The 25,151-nt window shown below is 42.1% G+C and overlaps 2 protein-coding genes across 2 annotated transcripts; both read right to left on the reverse strand.

Moving 5' to 3' along the window:
- Window positions 1-1,624: 1,624 nt before the first annotated feature.
- On the reverse strand, window positions 1,625-5,111 carry LOC141592508 (cell division cycle 20.1, cofactor of APC complex-like). Its single transcript, XM_074413214.1, has 5 exons — window positions 4,750-5,111; window positions 3,884-4,153; window positions 3,299-3,568; window positions 2,450-3,022; window positions 1,625-2,075 (listed from the first exon to the last, which is right to left on the reverse strand). The coding sequence occupies exons 1-5, from the start codon at window positions 4,813-4,815 to the stop codon at window positions 1,929-1,931; spliced, it is 1,326 nt and encodes a 441-aa protein (XP_074269315.1). The 5' UTR covers window positions 4,816-5,111; the 3' UTR covers window positions 1,625-1,928.
- A 17,511-nt stretch (window positions 5,112-22,622) lies between these two features.
- Window positions 22,623-23,048, reverse strand: LOC141590499 (copper transporter 5-like). The gene has a single exon (XM_074411090.1). The coding sequence runs from the start codon at window positions 23,046-23,048 to the stop codon at window positions 22,623-22,625; it is 426 nt and encodes a 141-aa protein (XP_074267191.1).
- Between the last annotated feature and the right edge of the window lie 2,103 nt (window positions 23,049-25,151).

A 25,151-nucleotide genomic window follows, 5' to 3' on the forward strand; every position in this document is an offset into this window, starting at 1 on the left:
AAATCGTTAATTTGAATCGGTGAATTTAAGGATATATTAATATATTTACTCGGATGGAAGTGATTAACATGTTATTTACATATGATTGAGGTCATAAAAACGATAAAGCATGGATGAGACGGATTAATTACATGGATGAAAGATTGATTAGTGACATGGGTGAATGAAATAAACTAAACATGACGAATTGATGACAAATTAATGACGAATGTGACAATAGACAGATGAAAATATATCAAAGGAGTGAATTACAGAAACACAATATGAACAAATCGAATTCCTACAACCCGGATTGAGTTTAATGACGAAAACCCGCAAATATGAGATTATAAGGGATTTAAGTCGGATTTATGATGGATAAAACATGTTAATGATGATAAGTAATATACATGTGAAACGATTATGATATGTATGTCAAAGAATTAACGAGAAACAAACGAAACAAATAAAAAGACGAACGAATTACAGAGGACGAAGGAAGAAGAAAGGAAGCAGGAACTGCGGCAGCCTCACGAAGAGGCGCAGCAGGAACTGCGCTCCTTCGAAAAGGCGCAACAGTTGCTGCGTCCTTTCTCGACGGTTATCTTCTGGAAATCCGCAAAAAGAGATTTTAAAGCACGGTTTTAGAAATCGGTTTTAAGAGATATTTTCGACATAAACCTTACAATAGTGACGATACAAAAGTAAAGAACAATAAATAAAAGAGAGATTTACACCCTCAGACTTACATGTTTGACGAAACGAGAAGAACTAAGTTATCGATTAGTGATGCTCGACTCGAACTATAATGCAAATACGAAAGTGCCCTCGTAAGAGGAAAACGATTAAGTTAATTAAGTTGATTGATGTGGAGTTGGTCAAATTGGTCGGTCATGCAAACGAAGCTGGTACTCAGAAGGATCCGAGCTTACGTGGTGGAATGTTCAAGCACGTAGACGCCAAAAAGTAAGAACAAAGGTCTAGAATGCAAAGGGAGAAGAGAAGGGCGGACACTCGCGTGAGAAATATGAGGAGCGAAGGCTCCTATTTATACTAATCACGTGAAAGAATTAGGGTTTTGGAGAGTCTTTGGAAGTGAATCTCGGAAAGATATGAAAAAGATACGAAAATTACGCAGAAAAGGACCTGGGAAGAGGCGCAGTAGTCACTGCGTCTCTTGGAAGAGGCGCAGCACCTGCTGCGTCTATTCCCAAGGGGTTTCCTCCTGCGGAAGAAAGATTTCCGTGTTTGAGTTATAGAAGGACGGAATAATTCGGTTTTCCTTAATATTTTATGCGAATATTACGGGAAATTGTTTACCAAAGGATAAAGATTGTGAAATATTTATAAAATATGGAATAGAAATATCCGGAACAATCCAGAACATTCTGACTCGGGATTTAACGGTTATCAGAAAATGAAGACGGTTTTAGGTCCGGACTCCAAATGTACTCTAATTACTATCAAAACGACCGTATCGGCGCGTAGATGACAACTAAGAGGTAGACATTAGTATTTGAGCAATCACTTGACGATAAACTTACGAACTGTCACAAATCGTTCCGCGTAGCAAACATGCGGCCCAATCATCATCGGGTGGTTTGCGAGAGGTGCAGAAATGAGGTATCTACAATAATCTACCTAATTAGAATGCTACAAATTAGGAAACAATATATACAATATATTCTAACAAGAACACACCAGAATATTGATAAAATATTCAAGGCTCTATTTGTGTTACACAATTTCGGGGATTTTCAACAGAAAAAGAAGCTATTTCTTTCATTCATTCACTTATTTTGGAGAGAAGTTCAAATTAATTAGAACTTCTAAAGAATATTACATCTTCGAACCTAAATTTCTACAAGGCTTAATTTTAGATACAAAATAATGAAATATAAACAATATATACTGCCGTACTTTTGTCTCATTTCTGATATTCATGATGATCACCGAATGCGACTAAAATGAGCAAATGGCTCTTGAGCTTTTCTATCTGCAGTTTTCGCCTTTTCAGGATCCCCAAAAACATTCCACAATCGTAGAGTCTCATCATCTGCCCCTGCTGCTGAAGCTACAGTGCACCCATCTGGACTCTGCAATATAACACAAACAAAAACAGGTTAGAAAACAAAAGGTGATACCACATTTCGGACGAGACTTTCAGACACTACCGAATTTACACATGGTCTAATGTGTGAGACCAACCCAAATACTTATGCACTTCCATGTAACTGTCACTCATTCTCTCGTATGAGACTACTGTTAAGATTATCACCATATGATGGAGTAGTCATTCTGTAGATTTGAGCATTTATTGGGTTAATAGTATCTGAATGATAATACGGGTTGGTCTCATAGTCCGTCACATTACATGGGACAGTCTCTGAAGAAACTAATCGATTACGTGTGTAGCAGTATATGTAAGAGACGTAAGACTCTTTGCTTTTAACAAATTCAGATTGGTTACCTGTGTCGTAAAAAGTACTCTGGACTGGTGCCCACTTAGCTCTGCCATCTTAGTCATAGAGGGGTACTTCCACAATGTCAGCTGGTTTTGAGGATCCCCGTGTGAGCTCAGAAGCTCGCGGTCAGTCTTACTCCACAGTAAAGAGCAAACTCGAGAACCCGAGTTTACCGAGTTCAGACAAGCACCGGTGTCTGTGTTCCAGAACTTGATGCACCCGTCGGCACCACCACCACCAGAAGCCAGCATATTTCTCTGGAAGGGGCACCAAGCCAAGGCTCTAACTGCAGCTCTGTGATCTTCGAACCTGTGAAGCCACTGAGTCCGAGTCGATGTCAAGGCTCGATCCCAAATGTATACCAGGTTGTCGTTGCCACCACTAGCTAGTTTTTGGCCAGAATGGGACCACTTTAGCCCGCAAATTTGACCTCGGTGCCCTTGATATGTTTCCACAATGTGGTCCCTGACTCTCACGTCGTTGTTGATGATGATGCAGTCCATTGATCCAGAGGTAAGAATATGTCTGTTCCATGCCAACGATCCTACCCTAGCTTGGTGTCCTGTTAGAGTCCTTAGCTTCAAGAAATAATGTTAAAGTCAGAATACAATAACAAGGAAACATTGGTGCAAACAAAAATTTATATGAGCCAGTTTTACGAGCATTAATATAATGAACAACCACCCCGATTCAATTAAAAACCCACATATACAAATTTGTACTCGGTAATAATTAGAGGGAATGCAGAATATATTGATGTGTCTCACAAATGAGACCGTCTGGAGTCTCACACAGACTAACTGTATTTGCAATTAAGAACCAATGATCAAGTTGCATAAGATTAATGTACTTACTAATTTCTTGGCAGTGGCATCCCACAACTGAATATGGGAGTTATGGAAACCAACTGCAATGGTACAACCATCAGAAACCCAGCTTACACTTGTCACTGGACCTGTATCCTCGTCTACTGTGAGAAGTTGTGAGACAGAACCGGTATCAACACTCCACAAGTAAACTGTGTTTTTAAGAGCTATTGCCAAGACATTGTTGCTACCCCAGTCAAGTAAATTCACGTAGTAGTCATCTAAGAGTTGAGGTGCGTCCAAAGTCCGATCAGCAGTCTGCATTTTCAGCAATAAAATTTCTGAGTTAAGAACAAGTACAAGTTTGAACAAATCAACGTCTAAACCAAATTCCTACTCTCGTATTGAACTAATGGAGCTATACTAAGTAGTTACGATACAGATGCTGTAGATTTAATTTTTTACTGTATCACAAAAATCGGACCACATGGGCAGTAAACTTAAGTTTCCTATTGGCCGGGGACACCAGATTGTTTTACGTATCCAACAATGCATACTTCAGAAATGTAAAAACATATAACGAGCAATCGTTTCAAATCATTCATTTTATCATATTACGTATCCAACAATTACCTGAGGAATGTTGCGCTGGCAGGGCTTAACAGGCCGCTTAGATGGTTGGACAACAGAATAATCATCCTCGGGATATAAACTAACGGGAGTGTGCGGCTTATTCTTATAAGCAAAGATCCTTGAATTTTCCAAGTTGAATACTTTTCTCAGTTGCTGCTGGTAAGCCTGCTTCCTTGGTGAGTCAAACTCGCTATTTGCCTTCTGCCTCCATCCTCCCTCCAGGACAAAATCGAACTTTGTTGCAGATCGATTAGGAATAAATCTGTCCAACTGTTGCATACAAAACCCATAAATACTGTCAGACCTTGACTTAACCATTTACGTAAAATGATCACTATTACCAGCAAGCCGTAATATTCAGAAGATGGCAGAAAATCACATACAAGTAACAAGCCGAATATCAAACCGATATAAACTTGTATATGTACTCCCTTCTTCCCAATTATTTGTTTACCTTCTTTATTCTTGTAACGGGTATTTTAATCAAAGGTAAACAAATGATTGGGACGGAAAATAGTATATAACTCACAGTTAAGGTGAAGGATCAGACACAAAACACATCGACAGTTCGAAAATTAAAAGACCAATATGCATAATTCAAATAAATAACAGCTAATTCATGTCAAAAACTTAAATCAGGATACTTAGAACAATAAAGCTAACAACTTTTCTAGGGTTTACATTGCATATATCAAAAACTAAATTGGGGGAATCATGGTAATTAGGGTTACGATTCAGAATACTGTAAATCAATTACAAACACAGAGGACATAATACCCCTAAAAATTAGGGTTTTTGAATCAGAAAACTTCAAATCAAACACAAAATACAAACAAAAAAACATAAAATTAGGGTTTGATGCTTACGTTTTCCTTAGAACTATTTCTGGAAGGAGCGTACTTTCGAAGCGATCGTGTAATCGGATCCAACATTCTGAAATCAAAATTGAACCCACGATAATTGAAATTCTAGCAAAAATTCTCAAATAACCCACGAAAATTAAACAAAAACAATTAAAAGATGAATAATTTGGGAAAAGGGTAGCTTTAAAAAGCTTTGAATTGAAGTGGGTATTGCAGAAATTCAATTGAAATTGGAAGAAATGAGAGGAATTAGAGTAGGGTTTGATTGAATTAAAGAAGATAGAAATTGGAGGGAAATTATGAGTGTGAAAATATGATAACGGTTATAAATAGTTTCGAGTTTCACCGCCATAAACATCCCGCTCCCGCGCCATCTCTAAGCAACTCTTTTTTTTAAAGTTTTTTTTTTTTTTTTTTTTTTTACGTTTTTACCCGTTAGATTAATGATTTGAAAAAATAAATAATAAAATACAATTTATTTCGACGTAGTTGTATCCAATGTGACTATATATGATAAAAAAAAGTAAATTCTTATTTCAGACGGTTTTGTAATCTAATAGTTTCAAAGGCGATTTTGTGATTGTTTTATGGAATGTAACTATAATGCTCCGTCGCAAAGGCTAAATTTGTTACGGAATAGGTGTACGTCAGTCCGTCACCACTATTCGGTCTCTAAGGTCCTCTTCTCTTTTTTTAGTAGTAAACTAGTGTTAGAGCTTACGGTAACTTGTTTGCCAAAAGTAGTTAGATTTAGCGATAAAATGATTTCAAAACTTCGTCTTATTATTTCGGTCCAAAATGACTTGTTCGAAGAGAGACCAAGTGAGGAACTGGAGAGCAAATGGGTTAAGGACCTCACTTGTTCGGAATTTTTATTTTTATTTTTTTTAAGGTTACAGTGATTTAGATGATTTGTAGTCTCAGATTATAAAATAAAACAAACAATAAAAATTAATCTAATAGGAAAAGCATGGTGAAAAATCAAATTACGACTGCATTAAAACATATGTTAGATAAATATAAAAAAACAACTTTTAATACAAAAAAAATTTATAATTACCTATTTAAATACAAAACTAGTTTTGTGGCCCGTGAAATTCACGGGATGTTTTGTTTTGAGTGTGATGTTTCTTGTGTTTTTATTAATTGAAATTTTATAAAATATCAAAACGTATAGTAAGCTCACCTTATGAATAATTCATCATTGATTGCGTACTAAGATTACGGGCATTTTCATGTTAACATAAAGATCAAAATCGATAAATTAAATAAGCCAAAGTAGGTGAATATTGCTATTTTTTCGAAGGTAAAATTATGGAAAAAAAAACAAACAAATACCAAAATAAAAATATACATTTGAAAAAAAAAGAAAAAAAAATATTAGTCATTCACGTTGATGTCGTCAATCTTGTAGTTAATCTCCAATATATAGTTATTTAAGCTATCCTAGTATTTTACTTCTTCATATAGTCTTCTTTTTTTAAAGAATCGACCATATAATAAAAAAAGTAACTCAATAATTAGTCTGAATTAACCGACAAAATAGTGAAATTTGTTTACTTAAGTTTCCTCTTAAATAATGAAAGAAAAAGGAAATGAGAATGAAGTCGTAGAGAATAAGTATTACCTTTAAATAGCTCAACACCACAAATCTTGATATCCCCTAAATGAGAACAAAAAAAAAACACAAACGATGAACATTTCATAACCCAATGGAACTTACATAAAAAGTAAATAAATTAATTAATAATTTTAAAACCTTAATACACTTGGCTTGATGTTAATAGAATAATAGGAAAGTTTAATGATACATTTAGCTCTACTGACGATAGAGATAAGAAAAATTTTGGCTTATAAATTTTGTCTTCCATCAAAAATATATAAAGAATTGAGGATGCATTTTATGACTTTTGAGCATCCTTTTTTCATTATTATCAAAATTAACATACGCATAAATATCAATCAAGGTTCACGACTTTTGAGCATCATTTTACATTATTATGAAATTTAATATAAACATTAATAAGGAATAAAGAGAAATGAAATATATAAGTTTTGCTTGATTATTATTATTGTTATTGATGGGGCATATTCTGCACCCGCTGACCAAGTCAACATATTGAGCAAGGTCAAAGATATCCACAGCAAGTCAACGGCTTAGACAGCCTAACCGACGCAGCCTGTCGGCCTGTCAGATGGGTCCCGGCCGGGGCAACCAGCCAGCCGAGGCACACATCCGCGAACTCATATCCAAGACCCCTCGGCGGTGAGTCAACAGGGCCCGCCGGCCTGCCATGGGTCCCTCGGCCGAGGGGTAGATCAGTCTTTCCACCTGCTAGCCACTTGGCCACTACGTGACAAAAGGTGAAAGTCTATAAATACTCCTCTACTCTCATTGAGTAAAGGATCCACAACTTAACCTAAGAATCACTATTCATCTGGTAATATCTTCCTTATCTCTCTACAATACGTACTTTGCCAAGTAACAACAACTTACCTCTCTAAGTTCTGACTTGAGCGTCGGAGTGAGTTCGCTCGGTCCCAAAGCCGAGCCCTCAGTTCGTTCATTGTTGCAGGAGAGGCCGAGAGGAACGATAAAGGCAAGAGGGATTCAACTCAAGACATCATTCTACAAGCCACGGGTGGTAACAATACTTGCTCTGGAATTACACCCGGAACAATTGGCGCCGTCTGTGGGGAAATCGGGCAGTCCCTCACCGGCCGTATCACTGATACGACGAACGGGACGCCAAAGGAACAAAATATGCCGCTGCCCGCCGACCAGGTCACAGTCATGGGACATGTGGTTGATGCAAGAAAGTCGGGTACTCCTCGACATAATTGCTAGTACGCCGCTCACACTGTCACACCGACAAGAGCGGCGGAACCCGTCCGAGACCAGGGCCTGAAATGTGACTCCAAGAGACTTGAATGGAGCACTTTGGAAGAAGCGGCCTGTCAAGACGCCGGGAGCCCCGAGCGCTAGTGGTAGACCTTAGTCCTTCCCGCACTCGCGGGAGGATAGCGTCGCCGCAGCGCCGACGAGGCACCCTCCGGAGGAGTGAAGGAAGTCCGACTCACCAGAGTCGGAGAAGAAGTCCGACTCACCAGAGTCGGAGAAGAAGCCTCTCCCGCCACGAGAAGAGGAGCCGGACTAGGGATGTGAGGAGCCGATCGCCGCGTGTCGTTCGACACGTGGTCAGACAGCCCCTCAGCGCCTACGTCCTAGATACCCCGGTGCCGACTAAGCTGAAGTTGTCACCTATAGCATACAAAGGAGAAGGCGACCCAACCGACCACGTCGAGGCTTACGAGTCTCACATGTCAGTATGGGAGCAACCCGATGAGGTTTGGTGCCGAATCTTCCCAACGACACTACATGGGATGGCACAAAGTTGGTACAAGGGGCTACCCGACGGGTCGGTATCTTTATTACGCCGACCTAAAGGACACGTTCCTAGCCCAATATTCCCGCAACAAGAGGAGGGCCGTGGAGACATCGGACCTCCCGACTATCGACAGAGGGGGCGAGTCTCTCCGAAGTTATGTGAAGAGGTTCGACGCCAAGGTTCAGCAGATTCGTGAGCTGAACAGCGAACTGGCAGCCTTCGCGCTGATGAAAGGCCTCCCGAGAGGAGACCTAAAGAATGAGCTCATCAAGTGCGGCGGCCAGAGACTAGACTCCGCCAGGAAAATGGCCGATCAAGCCATTAAGGTGGAGGACTACCACCAAACCTGGTAGGCCCAGGCCGAGGCCGACCACTCGAGAAAGGAAAAGCGGGGACAACCCGGATGAAAGACGCCGTGACGATAATAGGTCACGGTCTGACAGGTCCACCAGGAAACAGAACTCGGCGGACGCCGGGTGGAGTTCGGGAACGAACCGCCAGAGGCGGTACAATGATCACACCCCCTTGGCCGTGTCTGCCGCCGAGGTTTTCGCCCTGAGCAAGAGCGAGGGACAGAAGTGGGAGAGACCTCCCAGGCCGAGGAGTGACGGTGACACGAGCGATCGTGAGTACCACGACCACACCGGTCACCTTATCGACAACCGCTCGGCATCCAAGAATGCCATTGAAGAGCGATCCGGAAGGGAAGCCTCGCAAGTACGTTGCCAAAGGTCAAAAGACCGATGCCGACGGTTCAGATAGAAATCCGTCTTGAACGGATAGGAGTAATCCATGTCGTCATCGGGGCAACGAGAACGGTGGTCCGCTCATGGGCGCAAACGGCACTGAACGAGCTGTATCGGCCATCAACTTTGTGCCCAACACAAATACGACTCCCGCTTCCGGATCCCCGATATAACAATTGGGAAGAAGGATTACGAGGGAGTCATCGCCCCTCACAGCGACCCACTCGTGGTCCACTTGGACATAGCCAACCACCTGGTGAAGAGGTGCCTGATTGACACAGGCGCCTACACAAACATTATGTACAAATAATGCTTTCTCAATCTCGGTCCGAAAGTTGAAGACTTGAGCCCTCGCACCAACCCGTTGTACATGACTTTTACGGAGCTCCGCCTGTACCCCTTGGGTCAATCAGCCGGTGAGGTTCGGCGAGGGAAGTGCGGCCAAAAACGTTATGTCTGAGTTCGTGGTCATCGACGGCTCGTCCGCCTATAACGTTCTCATAGGCCGAGTCACCCCGAGCGAGGACGATGCGGTAATGTCCATCCGGCTCGACATTGATGTATGTCTCGGACCGGGGGGAAGTGCATAAGCTCGTCTCAAAGAACGAAAAGAACGAAGTGGTCAATGTCCAAGTGTCCGCCGTAGGGTGCAACATGCAATCCTTCAAAGTGGCGAAGAAGTCGAAAAAGGGGAAGAGCCCATCTTTGCAACAGAGGGCGAGCACGAAATACCACCGTCGGCATGGTAGAAGGAGCGGAGACCGAAGAGGTGGAGATTGACCCAGGTCGCACCGTAACTATCGGTGTTAACCTGAGCCAAAGTTCGAGCCGCCCTCCTAGATCTCGCTAAGGAAAAACAAAGACGTCTTCGCCTACTCGGCGGCCGAGATGCCAGGCGTGAGCCGGAGGTAATTGTTCACAAAGCAAACGTACTCCCCACCGCTCGCCCTGTCAAGCAAAGGATGAGGAACTCCTCAGCTGAGAAAGATGAGGCCATCAAAGCCGAGGTAGATAAATTACTGGCGGCAGGCTTCATCATGCCTTGTACCTATCCTGAATGGTTAGCTAATGTTGTGATGGTGAGGAAATCATCGGGGGCATGGAGGATGTGTGTAGATTTTACCAATCTTAATAAAGCGTGCCCCAAAGATTGCTATCCCTTGCCTCGAATAGATAGCTTAATCGACGCAACGGCAGGCTACACTATGCTGAGCCTGCTGGACGCCTTCTCGGGGTATCATCAGGTGTTCATGACTGAGGAAGACATGCCTAAATGCGCATTCATCACCGCTAACGGCACATACATGTACAAAATGATGCCGTTTGGTTTAAAGAACGCCGGTGCGACTTATACAAGACTGGTGGACAAAGTGTTCCAAAATAAAAAAGGGCGAAACATTGAGGCTTACGTCGACGATGCTATTGTAAAAAGCAAGTCCAACAGCGAGCACTTAGCCGATTTACACGAGACATTTTGTTCACTAAGGAAGTACAAGATGAAGCTCAACCCAATGAAATGCAACTTCGGTGTCCGGGCAGGTAAATTCCTCGGCGTACTTGTCAGTGCCAGGGGAATTGACGCCAATCCAGACAAAGTCCAAGCAATCCTGGACCTGCCGGAACCGAGGAACCGAAAGGAGGTCATGATGCTGACCGGGAGGATGGCGGCTCTTGCCCGTTTCATCTCTCGGTCAGCCGACAAGAGCACCCCATTCTTCAAAGTGTTGAAGGGGAATAAAGACTTGGGTGGGGGAGGAGAGAGCACGCTTTCAAACAACTCGAAAGCTCATCTTCGACTCTCCCAACCCCGTCCAGGCCGATCTTTGGGAAACACTATATCCGTACATAAGCGATTACCTCGGCCACGATCGGTCTGCGTGATCGTCGAGAAGAGGACAAGCAACAAAGACACAATCTACTTTGTCACCATACATTGTTGCCCGCCGAGAGAAATTACCCGGCGATTGAAAAAGCGCCTTTCTTTGTCGTCGTCGCTGCAAGGAAACGGAAACCCTACTTCGACGCACACCCCGTGACGGTCCTAACCGACCAGCCGTTGGAGAAAGCAATGGAAAAATTTGAGCAATCCGGCAGGCTCATCAAATGGCCAGTAGAGCTATCCGGCTTCGGCATTCAATACAAGCCGAGGCCCTCGATAAAAGGACAGACGCGATTTCCTAGCCGAATGCACATACCAAGAAGAGCAAAACCCCGGAGTATGGGAGGTATACACCGACGGGTCCTCCACGACGAACAGCTCAGGAGCCGGCATACTTATCATCAGCCCAAACGGGGACGAGTTCGAGTACGCCTTGAAATTTACCTTCTCAGCCTCAAACAACGAATCCGAGTACGAGGCGGTGATAACCGGAGTCGAGCTAGCTAGGGCCGCAGGGGCGGAACACATAGTTGTGAAAACAGATTCACTTTTGGTGGCTAATCAAATCAGAGGAGAGTACGAGACTCGAGACGACGGAATGGTAAGATACCTGGAAAGGGTAAAAGCTGACACCTCAAAGTTAAAATCTTTTCAGATACAATGCATTCCCAGGTCTGAGAACAACCGAGCCGACGCTCTCTCAAAACTCGCAAGTTCAACCATCAAGAATGTCAGCCGAACCGTGCTGGTGGACATCAGGAATGCCAAGAGCATTACTGAGGCCGTCGGCATGGTGGGTAACATAGAGACCGAGACAACGTGGATGACTCCGATAATGAAGTACAAATTGACAAGTGAACTACCGGAGGACCGCAGTCTCGCGCAGAAAATAAAGAGGATCGCAGCAAGGTATTTGGTGTTCGAAGGAGAACTATACAGAAGGTCCGTGATAAGACCACTTTTGAAATGTGTCGGCCCGGTACCCGACGGAGCTCATATCTTGACAGAGATTCACGAAGGCATCTGCGGCCATCACATGGGGGCAAGAACACTAGCCCACAAAGCTCTCCGAGCCGGCTACTACGCCCACCATGCTTGCGGATTCCGAGCCAAGACCAAAAATGCAACAACTCACAAATGCATGCTCCGGTGATACATGCGCCGTCCCGAGACCTGGGCAAATGCGGTTTTTAATCCCCTTCCTTTTGCACAATGGGGGATGGATCTACTAGGGCCATTTCCAACGGCATCCGGCGGAAGAAAGTTCTTGATTGTCGCCGTTGATTATTTCACCAAATGGGTTGAAGGCGTAAAGACCGCAAAGACGACAAAGAGTAGTAAGAAAGGTAATCTGGGAGAATGTCATAACTCGTTTTGGGTTACCCCAAGTCATGGTATTCGACCACGGCCGAGAGTTTTGGAGTGACACAATAATGAGTGGGCCGGAAGAGCTCGGTATCAAATTTTCATACTCCTCCGTCTCACACCCACAGAGCAACGGACAAAGCGAGGCGACCAATAAAACAATCCTCAATGGTTTGAAGAAGACAATTGAAGACCTAAAGGGAAGATGGGCCGACGAACTACCCGGCGTCCTATGGTCCCTGCGAACCACGGAGAAAGAAGCAACGGGTACAAATCCGTTCCATTTAGTCTACGGTCCGGCGCTCTTGCCAATTGAAGCAACGGTGCCGACATTCAGAACGGCCACCTTTAACCCGGTTGAAAATGAGGAAGGCTTAAGAACCTCCCTAGACCTAGTTGAAGAAAGCCGAGATACAGCACGCCTCAACTTGGCGGTGTACCAAAACCGAATGAGAAGAGCTTACAGCCGAAGAGTCCACAAAAGGGACTTGAAAGTAGGGGATCTAGTCCTAAGAAAGTCGGCCGCCACCAACAAGGGAAACATTCACGGTAAACTAACGGCCAACTGGGAGGGTCCCTACAAAGTGGTCGAAGAAATGAGGCCAGGTACATACCGGCTGACCGACATGGAGGGTGTGCCTCTGATGAGCCATTGGAACACTGACAATCTCAGGAAATACTTTGTGTAGCGGCGGAGGTGTCCAAAATAATTGTTGGCACCCCAACGCATGTTTACATCTAATGAAGAATCACCCAATTTTTCCATCAAAGTGTTTATCCCCTCCACGGTCATATCAAGGTAGACGCCCTGGCCCAAGCCGGGCGGTCACCCCAAGAATGTTGTCGCGCCGTAACCATTAGTCACCTCGGCCAGCCGAAGGCCTGGCAGGGGACACAACGGTCGATACGCCAACATACGCTGTCGCGTCGTAACCCCTAGTCACCTCGGTTAACCGAAGGCCAGGCAGGGGACACAACGATCGATACGCCAACATACACTGTCGCGTCGTAACCCCTAGTCGCCTCGGTTAACCGAAGGCCAGGCAGGGGACACAACGATCGATACGCCAACATATGCTGTCGCGTCGTAACCCCTAGTCGCCTCGGTTAACCGAAGGCCTGGCAGGGGACACAACGATCGATACGCTAACACGTTCAAGAAAAAGACGTTAAACGCAGTTGAGATACGCATTCTAGCTGCCTCGGCCAAAGTTGAAGGTAAAAATGAAAAAGCGCTCAATTAATAACGCAAGAAGACAAGGAAAGCCCCCGGCCAAGCCAGAGGCAAAACAAGCAAACTTTCATTAATGACAACAGATTACAAACGAGAAGAATGCAGACGACGGCCGTCCCCATAGGGATAAGCCAAAACGCAACCTACCAAAGTTTTACATAAACAAGGAAAGAAAAGCAAAAGATTACAGACATGATATTTGAAGCGCCAAAAGATGGCAGGGAGGAAAGGCTCAGTAGTTGGCCCCCGAACAGCTAAAGCTATCCGAGACGCCGGGTGAGTCTGGTGACGACCGCCCGTCTCCCTACGCTTGGTGCTGCCCACCATCGGCAGCAGCATCGTCAACTTCGGTGACCGGCCCAGAGGGAAGCTTGTCATCTCTACATGCCTTCAGCCTTTCGGCCTCCTCTTCGGCCTCCTTCACCTTTGCATCATAGGCCGCCTTGGCCTCGGCTATCTGAGCCACCTTCGCCGCCTCCTCTTTTTCCGCAACCGCCTTTTCCGCAGCATCGGCCATCTCATCCAGAAGCTGTTCAAATTTCTCCCACATGAAGGAGTCTTCAGGAATGAGCCTCCTGATTGCCTCCCTGGTCGTTTCCTCGGCTTGATCCCGGAATTGAGCGCACAAGTCAGGGAGGACCTTATCTTGAAGCACCTCAATATCCTTCTCCCTTTGAGCAAGAACAGCCCTAGTGTCCGCAAGCGCCTCCAACTGAGCCTCATACATCCCCCTCCATTCTTCCCTTTTGGCGACAACGGCGTCATAGCCACCCTTATACCTGTCCCGCTCCTCCAGCAACTGGGCGGAGGTGGCATCAGCAGCCTCAACTTTGGCCTTCTCGGCCAATAGCTGCTTCTCAACTTCCTCCGCACGCTTCCGAGCAGCTAGGAGGTCAAGCTTAGCCTTCCCGGCTTCTCCCTTTGCAGCGGAGAGATCAAGCTTGAGCCGTTGGATCAGTGGCCCAGCCTGGGCCATGGCCTGTTCTTGCTCCATAATGTAGGAGCCGACCAGTTGAGTCCACTTCGCCAGCCTCTTGGATATTTTTGTACCCTCTGCCACAAGCTCGGCGGGGGGAACCTTCTGGAGTGCGGAGTCAACGGTGACATTCCTATCACCCGCCTTCTCAGGCTGCTTCCCTAATTGCCGATCAGTAGGAACGGCGGCTGCCGACGGCGGATCTACAAAAAATTTACACAGCGCATCCATGTCAACGTTCATTGACACATCAGAGAGTCTGTCATCGGGAATGCATAACGAACCAGCTAAGTCTGAACCACAGGTTAGGTCCGTACCAGTCTGGACCCTCTTAGTTGGAGGACCGAGTGGATCACTCTTTTCCCCGGCAACGGCAGAAGCCAGCAGTGACTCTTTTCTCTTCTTGGGAGGAGGAGGGCCCTTCGCAACAGTCACCATCTCCTCGGAGACATCGATGACCTCCACATGCTCTTTCTGAACCGTTGGGGTTGAAGAGGGAGTTGGGATCGACAACGTCGCCGACCTGGACCTTGCCTTTGATGTCCTCTTCGGCACGCCCCCGAGAACCCGTGCTTGAGCCGCCGCCTGATCCAGTGCCTTCAGCTGCTTGTCCATAAGTTCGTTGGGAGCCAATCTACGATCACGCGCGTCAGCCTGAGGGCGCCGCTCAACGACGTTCCCGTCCTTATCAAGCCCCAACTTCTTCAAGGTCTCCTCTGACAGATCCTGGCCAAACCGGTCTGCAAGAAACCAGACAAGAGTTACATAAAAGAAGTAAAACAAAGCTCTGAAAACAGGAGCATAATAGGCAAAGAGGGGCCTCACACCGACCCTACTCACCCTGGTTGAGGGCCGGTATGAGGCCGACGCGGCCGAGCAGCTCATCCTGAAGAATAATCTGAGTCGGGGGCACCCATCCCTTCTCAGCATCAAACAGTTGCATCGCCCGTTCCTCGTCAGCACCAAGAGGAACCTTGCTGGCATCCATCTTGTGTTTACTCTGGGAGACCCATTTTTCACGCTCCCTTTTACTCTCGCACCGTAAGTTGACTTGGTGCTGGAAGGACCGGGGCAACGGATAGTCATCCGGCACTTGGACATACACCCACCGCCCCTTCCAGTCCTTGCAGGAAGAAAGCTTATCAACGGAGAGGACGCCTGGCTCTATCTGCACGCTGTACCACCCCACCTTACCGGGGGTCGATGCCCGAAGATGATGAAGCCGGCGGAATAAATTAACTGTAGGTACCTCCCCCCTGAAAAGACAGAGCCACACAAAGCCAACTATCGTCCTAACAGCCAACGGATGCAGCTGAGCCACGGCAACGTTCATAGCTTTGACGATGGCCGTGACGTATTTATTCAAAGGAAACCGGAGGCCATACTCCAGATGCCTGATTTATACGCCGATATGCCCCGGAGGAGGGCAGCAGACCGCCTGACCCTTCCCAGGGATAACAATTTTGTACCCCTCACCGAAGTAGAAATGACCTTCGAACAGAGTTCCACCGGAACAGCTGGCGAATTTATTGGTCCAGGCACGGTCAGGACCAGTCGTGCACGCCTCGCCGTGATCCAGGATAGGCGGCCTCTCTTCACCAGAAGGAATCCCTTCCTCACAGGCTTCATCGACATCATCATCCTCCCAACCCTCCAAGGCTTTTGGATCGACTTCGGGAGACGGAGACCTAGGGCCCCCAAACCTTATCGGGATGGCGTTTAGTATCTCCTCCTCATCAAGACGCGACGGGGAACCCCCCGGCGCAGGATTACTAGGTCCAGCACCAGCAGAAGACATGTTACAACAAAACTTACGAGTTAAAAAGAGAATTTATTTGTTTACCTTGAAGAAAACTGCCACGCCGGAGTAATGATTCTGAAAGCTAGAGAGAGGTTTCGTCACAAGGGCTAGAAAGAAGAAAATTTTTGAGAAAATGAAATTGGTGCCCAATTTCAGGGACTAAGTACCCTATTTATAGAGGAAAGCCCATGAAGAAGGACCAATCAGGGCACAGCCCATGAAACGTCGACCAATCGGCAATCGGACACGTGTCGGACATGCGACCCGCGGAATGTCAATCGTTGCAACGATTGAATGTCAATCAATACAACAGTGACCAAGCGTCTTCAACACGCCCCTTCATATCTCTGCCTATTCATCTTCCTCGACAAATTCCTAAGTATCCGTTCTCCGCCGCCACATAATCAACCAAGCCGAGGAAAGCACCGCCACGGGCAATCGAAACAACCTAAGACTCTCCACCCTGGTCTCGGCCCGAGTCATTGCCTTTTCCACATCGGATGTCCATTACACAACCATGTGGAGGGGGATAAGGTACGGCCTAAGCGAGCCACGCCGAGGTAGAAGAAGCCGGGCGAAAGTTTTGTCTTGCGCGAAATATACGCTCAACGTACATCGGAGCTCATACCACGGCATAGACTACGGCTGGGGCAAATTGATGGGGCATATTCTCGCACCCGCGACCAAGTCAACATATTGAGCAAGGTCAAAGATATCCACAAGTCAAGTCAACGGCTTAGACAAATTAACCGACGCAGCCGTCGGCTGTCGGATGGGTCCCGGCCGGGCAACCACCCGAGGCACACATCCGCGAACTCATATCCAAGACCCCTCGGCGGTGAGTCAACAGGGCCCGCCGGCCTGCCATGGGTCCCTCGGCCGAGGGGTAGATCAGTCTTTCCACCTGCTAGCCACTTGGCCACTACGTGACAAAAGGTGAAAGTCTATAAATACTCCTCTACTCTCATTGAGTAAAGGATCCACAACTTAACCTAAGAATCACTATTCATCTGGTAATATCTTCCTTATCTCTCTACAATACGTACTTTGCCAAGTAACAACAACTTACCTCTCTAAGTTACTGACTTGAGCGTCGGAGTGAGTTCGCTCGGTCCAAAGCCGAGCCCTCAGTTCGTTCATTGTTGCAGGAGAGGCCGAGAGGAACGATAAAGGCAAGAGGGATTCAACTCAAGACATCATTCTACAAGCCACGGGTGGTAACAATACTTGCTCTGGAATTACACCCGGAACAGTTATAATTTATTTTTTTACAAGATCCACTTTACAGGAGAATTATTTAAGATCTTGTCTTATTATGTAATTAAAATATGACATATAAATGATGATAGTTAGTTTTGCTTGTTTTTTTAATTAGATTTATATATTTTATATTTAGATTATTGAGTTATAGATTTGTCTCATTATTATGAAATTTAATATAGACATAAATATGGAGGAAAGGAGAAATAAAATGTAAAAGATTTGCTTTATTCATATTCTTATTTTTATTTTTATTTTTACAAAATCTACTTTGCATAAGAGTGGTTTAGAAATTATCTTATGAAATTTAAAATATGACATTCAGATGATGGTAGATAGTTTGACTTACTTTTTAATTATAGATTATAGTTTTATAAATTCAAATAATATACCATGCATGTTATATTGTCAATATAATTAAATAATCAATAAAAATGAATAAGAATTAATGGGTTGTGAAAATGTCATGTGAAATGAAATTGAATGTTCTAAGCTGCCCTTTTAATTAGATAGTATAGATTTCATGCAATGTTATTGATAATTGAGTATGTCATCTTCCTGAAATTTCAATACAAACACAAAAACAATAACTAAATAACATTCTTAATATTAATCAATTTAAAACATAATAAGGATAAAAAGCGAAAGAATCCATTTAATTATCTATGTATGTATACTTTACCTTCCAACTTTTTGAATAAAAATGAAAATTGGGATTGTTATAATAGTTATATAGGAAACTTTTTGTTATTAATTATTGATTAAATTCAACAATTTATTCAATTTATTCGAGGGAAGAGGAATGATTTTGTGAACTAAAAGGGAGATAAAAAAAATTATGATAACTACAAATTATAATGATAGTGAGAGAAAACCAAAAAACCATCCTATTAAATAAAAAAAAATTAAAGGTTAAATAAATAAGTAGATTAATAACCAAATTTATGAGAGGAAAATAAAGAGTTTGTATTAATTTATTTTTTGTGTTTGCAATTAATATTGTTTTTAATTTTTTTTACTTATAAGCATGTGACAGTTTTAAAGATAACTTTTTAATACATAATATAGACTTTTATAATATTATATAAATAAATAATCAAGTAATCAATATAGATGAATTAGTATTTACCAGTAAAAAATCGACATGTGGATTAAAATTAAATGTTTTAAGTAGCTTTTTAACTATATTGTATAGGTACAATTTTTTTTGTTTTCAACTTCGTTTGTTCTTCTTCGTTCTTAATTTCATGTGTTCATTTTTTTTTAACTTATAATTAAAATACATATAATACTACTCCATATGAAATATCTTGAAATTATTAACTTATAATTAATGCATATTTTTTTATTGTAATTTTTGTTAGTTAATTAAGTTTAAAGCTAATGGAATATGGATTGATTTGTAAAGGAAATAAGTGAATTAAATTAATGCAATATAATAATAAATTGATAATCCATGTCATATTAGTTTGCCAAGTCATATTTTTATTGCATACGTGGCTTTTTTTCATCCCATGTGGCATTGTCTACGTGGCTTTTTAGACTAGCCTTTTAATAATGTTATATAGATTAACGACTTTTAATACAACAAAAATATATAAATTAACCATTATAAGCAAAAATTAAAAACGTTTAGAAAAAAACATATAAATTACTCATTAAAATTGAAAATATACAATTAAAACGAAATAAAAAGGTCCGAATCATGGACGGACATTGAATTTCAAAGTCCGACCATGGCCAAGACATTGAGTTTCAACGTCCGAGTCCATGTGAGACGTTGAAACCCAACATCCAAGCCATACACAGACGCCCAGATTGCTCGTCGAGTCCAGTCCACGCCACCACTGAAAATCAAACTCATCGTCTTGGACCATGACGTTGGGATTAAACGTCCTGATCCCTCCTAGACAACAAATGCCTCGACAACAATAATAACAACAATAAATGCCTCCACAACAACAACAACAACTATTGTTTTGACGACAACAACAACAACAACAAAACCAACAAATTCGACAATAATTAAACAAGAATCAAGTAAGAATTGAGAATGAAGATAATTGAAAACCGAATTGCGAAAATAATCAAGAATTCAAACAAATCTAATTGAGATGAGAACATAAATGAAAATGAAGAAGAAGAAATCATACAAATCAAGAGAAACAAACATTACTAAACTACTTAAAGTCAATTTATACAAACTAAAATTATAAACTAATTCAAAATAAAGTTTTTACACTTACTTTAGAAAAAGAACGAAATTGAGAAGAGAATCGAGAAAAGTCGGTGCTGCGGTGGTGCGTGGTATTGCTGCGCTGGTGATGCAGGTGTGGCGATGGTGGTGCGGTGATATGGTGCGGCGGGTAAGAGGGAGATAGAGTGAAAGAGAGAGGGGAAGGCTAGTGAGGTGCTGGTCGTCGGAGGTGTCGTACTGTCGTCGACGGCAGTGTGTTGGTCTGGTGGTGGTCGTCGACGACGACTAGGGATGTCAGTGGGGCGGGTTTTGGCGGGTCTCGCCCCGCGCCCGCCCCAAGGTAATGATTTGACGGGTCATAGGGCGGGGATGAGTTTCAAAAGTATCATTCGTCGCGGGTCGTGGGGCGGGGATGGGTATCACATGAAACCCGCCCCATACCCACCCCGCCCGCCCCGCTCCGCATGTCTCCGCTCCGTTGATACCCGCCTCACTCATCTCCAAATCACCAACCCACCTATAATAAGTAGTATTAATTATACTATAATAATAAAAGAAAATTATAACAAGAGGATAAAAAGCCCAAACCAATGATACTTGGTAAGAATGCTAACAGAGCTTTAGATGATTTGAGGGAACAATGAGTGAAGCTATGTTAATTTGATCAAGCAGCTTTGTTTACTTTGGACATGCGTTTCATTGTTTGTAACACTCTTTCATGGTTTGAAAAACTTGTGTACTAGTTAATTGAATGTATATTTTGCGAAAACTTATTTGTATAAGTAGTACGACTAGTATATTTTAGATTTTAGATTTATATTTTTAAAAATTATTTATGAGGAGATAGGTAATTTTGCGGGTCAACGGGTCCCCGCGGGGCGGGGACGGGTTTGAAAAGTTCAACCTGCCGCGGGTCGCGGGGCGGGTGTGGGTACGCATTATAGACTCGCGGGGCGGGTGCGGGTTACCCCTCCTCCGTACCCACCCCGCCCCATTGACATCCCTAACGACGGCTGTGGTGTATGGGTGGCAAGAGAGTAGGGAGTTGAAGAGGTTGAGTAGTGAGAGGGAGAGAGTTGAAGAGGTTGAGTAAGAGCAATGACCGTCTTTTTTATGAAAAACGTCGACGAAGTTTCGCAACCCGGTTAATTAACTAGACCTTGACTTAGATGCAAATATTTCTCATAGTACCCATCATTTTATCCATACAATTGCTCAAATTTATTGCAAACTGCGAATTTCAATGATCCAATTTTTCTTATTTTTTGACAATGGGAAATCAAGACATTATAACATTGCTTTTGGCGATCGTGTGAGCTATCCTATTTAGTCAGCTAGAACAGTCGTTAAAGAGCGAGACGATGAATGAGCATGGAAAATTGATAAATATCAGTTAAAATCAAATCGATAAATATATCAGTTAAAATCATCTTAATAGTGTCTTCGACGCCTATAATCTGCATAACTAAGCTGAAGCAACCCGAATTAATATAGATGATCAAAATTATATGTATAAACTAGGTTGCACGAAAACGGACACGGACACGGACACGGACACGACACGGACACGCGACACGGCACTTGAAAATTTTTAGGACACGGACACGGCAAAAAAAAAAATCAATATACATATTAAAATAAAGGGAATTTGACGAACATTATAACCAACATCTAAACTTTGGTCATTTAAAGGCCACAAAATCATAAATGACAATCAAGATTCATGTCTTATACGTTAAAATCAACATGTCTTAATTAAAACTACAAATTTCCAAATTATAAACCCAAATTTAAATTAGCATTTAAGTCTTACAAAATAAAATAAAAAGTATCAAAGGTTCCAAATTACAAACCCAAATTCGAGTCTTACAATATTATTCGCCATAGTTATCAAACCGAATATTTTCCGCAAAATATATTAATATTAAAAGGCACCAGAAATAAGTTAGACAAACAATGCTCACCAAAAGCTGAAAAAAGGGAGTTCACGGATCATCCTTTGCACCATTATAATTATTCATTAAACTTGTTTCGGTAAGTCGGAATAACAACTCAGTTATTCGCTTATTTGGTGTGTCCATGAGATGTAAGGAGAAAATGGAAAAGTGAGATATCGTGATAACTGATAAAGTGAGATTTTGATTTCAAAACTGCTTATTTGGTGTGTCCATCGGACACGGGCCGTGTCCAACCATGTTGGACCGTGTCCGACACGTTTTCTTTTAACATAAAAACCGGGGACACGGTTCAAGGCGTGTCCAGAACGTTTTCAGGCGTGTCCTACGAGTGTCGGTGTCCGACACGGTGTCCGACACGGGAACGCTCAAAACTAGGCGTGTCCGTGCAACCTAGTGTATAAAACCTAGGGGTGTTCATTGGTCCGGGACCGGACCAGACCGAACCAAACTCTCTAGACCATAGACCAAATAAGGGTTAAGAAGTGGACCGAGGACCGGACCATATTAATATTGGTCCGGTCTGGTCTAGACCATAAAAACACGTGGACCGGACCCGATCGGACCAAATGGACCAAAGTAGACCAAATATTATTGTCATTGACATGTTTTAGCATATAAAACTAGAACTCGAGAAGTTCGTAATGATCAAAATAAACAACATTATTTTTTTCCTACATTTAACTACATAGTTACACATCTTATAATACGTGTAAAAAAAGTAGAAAATAAAATCAATAATATTACAAATTAAAACTTCTTTTATTACATAACTTCGGTCCATGGTCCGGTCCACGGTCTATTCGGGTTGGTCCAGGACCAGACCGAAGACCAAAATAGAGTAAATAGGTGGACCGTGGACTGGACCAAACAAAATTCGGTCTGGTCTTTGGTCCGGAGTGAACAGCCCTCATAAAACCCAAAGATATTTTAGAAAAGTAAATACATAATAAAAAATCACGCATATAAATTTACAATCCACAATAAAACAAAATCATACATAACCACATCTTCATCGATCAGGTAGTGGAACACAAAATGTGACACGATAATAACATCGGAAAATAAAAATGATCAAGAGCAGGCACAAGCATCCTCAACGATCAAAGCCTCATACTCCTTAGCTCTAAACAAGTAATACCCAACACCAAACCCGACAACAACAGCAATCAAAACTCCTCCATTAAACGACATTACACCAAGCATCAACATATACGCGATCGTCGTGTTGACAACGGTTAACACGGCCGTAGCGAACCGGGCCGATCTGGAAACCCGTGCACCCGGTTTAGGAACGAAGGGAGTGGAAATCGATGGTTGAGATTGGCGGGTGATTCCCATAGCTAGGAAGCTCAACCGTCGATCTTCCATGTATTGGTAAAATACGGCGAAGAGGAAGCATGCGAGTAGGGTAATGGTGTAACTCAGTATCGACTCGGTTTTCCAGAAATCGAAGAGGAGTGTTACTTTTGTGCCCCAGTATAATGTCATGTGCATCATTTTTGTAAGGGGAAGAAAATTAGGGTTTTGAATTTTGATAAATTTGATTGGATTGGATTGGAATTGAATTGGGGGAAATGTTGAATTTTGTTTGGTGGAGGAAAGAGGGTTGATGATTTGAGGAAGGGTTGTTTGTTTAATTAATTTGGCGTTGAGAAGCGTGAGAATGTAGTACAAATTTGATGTTGACGTACGACTGTACAATTGTTATACTGGTAGTACAATTCGTTATTCTGGTAATATGGTATTGAAAAATAATGTGAAAATTTTATTATTATAATTGAAGAAAAATAATATAATTTATATATATATTTAATATTTTTACTTATAGATAAAAGAAGAATTAATCTTTGTTAAATATTATTGTTTTAGGTTTAATTTCAATGTTATACAATATATTTAATTTTAGTTATAACTAATAAGTGATAGTTATACATGATTAATGTTTTCTAAATAATTTTGTGACTAATCAAATATCATATTAATTAAAATAAAATGTATTCGAATAATGCAACAATTAACATTAAGTTCTTAAATTAGATCTATTTCTATACGAATTAACATATAAAATATTTAACTAAAAGTAATACTCCGTATCTAGTTAGCCATAAATCCATAATCAATATTTTATATTTGAAGTATGCATATTTAATTGAAACTATCAGAGAAAAATGTAATATATTTGTACTTTTTCATGTTATTTACAATACTATTGTACTTAATAATCATTACATTTGTTTTGATTATTTAAATGTATTTGTGGTCGCTGTGTACATATGATAACACCATATTTTACGTATTTTTGACCCACTTTATATCTAGTTTCATATAAAGCAAATTACATTACTTTTTAGGATATTGGTACCTCGATTCGACATTTTATTTTATAGGTACCAAAAAGAGAAGAATCGGATTAAATAAAATGAAACGAGACGGAACTTGAATCAGTTTAAGAGGAGACGATTTGAACTTGAAGTATTTGGACCAAAGTTATATACATATGGGCTGAAGAGAACTAGTAGAAAATCGAACAAGGAGAAACTCCATGTGCTGGGCTCATCCTTTAGACGAAAAAAGAACTCACAATTTCTTGTTCCTGTGCCCAAAAAAAATCATGACTGCTAAAGATCGTCGACAATTTATTAATTATCGTCGACAATTTTAATGAACTTCCTAATCTACCCCTCCCTCACACTCCCTCTTATATTTTTCATATTCTCCAAAAATCAACCTTTCCCACTTCAAAATTTTTAAAAAAAACCCGACTCACATAACAACAAAAAACCGTTTCAACCACATCATTTCCGTCATCAAATTCTAACATTCAACAAGGTATGTGATTGTTATTAATTTTTTTTTTTTTGAGTATTTTTTTAGTTTGTATATTTCGTCTAGGCCTGGATCTGGACGAAAATGTTCTTCGTCCAAGCCCACTTTTGTGTTTTTTTTTTTTCGTTTTTTTTTAATTTCTCAATTGTTTTTTTTAAAAAAAACTTATTTTTCCATCTTATTTTGTTATCGCTAAAAAATAATAAATTATTAATAATAAACCCCGTCCGTGCCGAATTCGTTGTAAATTTATTTATTTTATTTTTTAAATTTTTTAAAATTTATTTTTCCGTCTTGTTTTCGTAAAAAATAATTAATAATTACTAATAAACCCCGTTCGGGGATAGTTCGTTTTATTTTAATTTTTTAATTTATTGAAACTTATTTTAATTTTTTTATTTACTTAAACTTATTTTTATAATTTCTTTTGTTTTATTAATTTAACTAATCAATGTGTTTTTGTTATTTTTTAATAGATGGCCGGTGGAGGAAAAGACCGTCACGTTCGAGCTCGAAAGGGGCTCCAGTTTGAGTTTGAGTCTGAGGCTGGAGATGGTAGTACCCAGTCGTGGACTGCGGAGGAGTTGGAGGAGGTGGTTCGGTCTGGTGATGAGATAGGTGAGGAGGAGGAGCGAGTGCATAGGGTGCCCCGTAGACGGGATGTGGAGGGGCGTTTTCAGCGGATGTCAGATGGTAGTTCTAGTAGTGTCGTGGCTCCGAAGAAGAAGAAGAAGTCGGGTAAGGATGTCTCTTGGTTGATTTCCGATCCTGTTC

The sequence above is a fragment of the Silene latifolia genome, chromosome 7, assembly GCF_048544455.1.
Source record: "Silene latifolia isolate original U9 population chromosome 7, ASM4854445v1, whole genome shotgun sequence".
In the NCBI taxonomy this organism is placed as follows: domain Eukaryota; kingdom Viridiplantae; phylum Streptophyta; class Magnoliopsida; order Caryophyllales; family Caryophyllaceae; genus Silene; species Silene latifolia.

Excerpts from the sequence above, each read along its gene's own strand:
- LOC141590499 (XM_074411090.1), bottom strand. The coding sequence starts at position 23,048 with ATGATGCACATGACATTATACTGGGGCACAAAAGTAACACTCCTCTTC.
- LOC141592508 (XM_074413214.1), bottom strand. The coding sequence starts at position 4,815 with ATGTTGGATCCGATTACACGATCGCTTCGAAAGTACGCTCCTTCCAGA. Across the intron at positions 3,023-3,298 it reads ATGCCACTGCCAAGAAATTA|CTAAGGACTCTAACAGGACA; the intron begins GTAAGTACATTA and ends TATTTCTTGAAG. Across the intron at positions 2,076-2,449 it reads GAGTACTTTTTACGACACAG|AGTCCAGATGGGTGCACTGT; the intron begins GTAACCAATCTG and ends GTTATATTGCAG.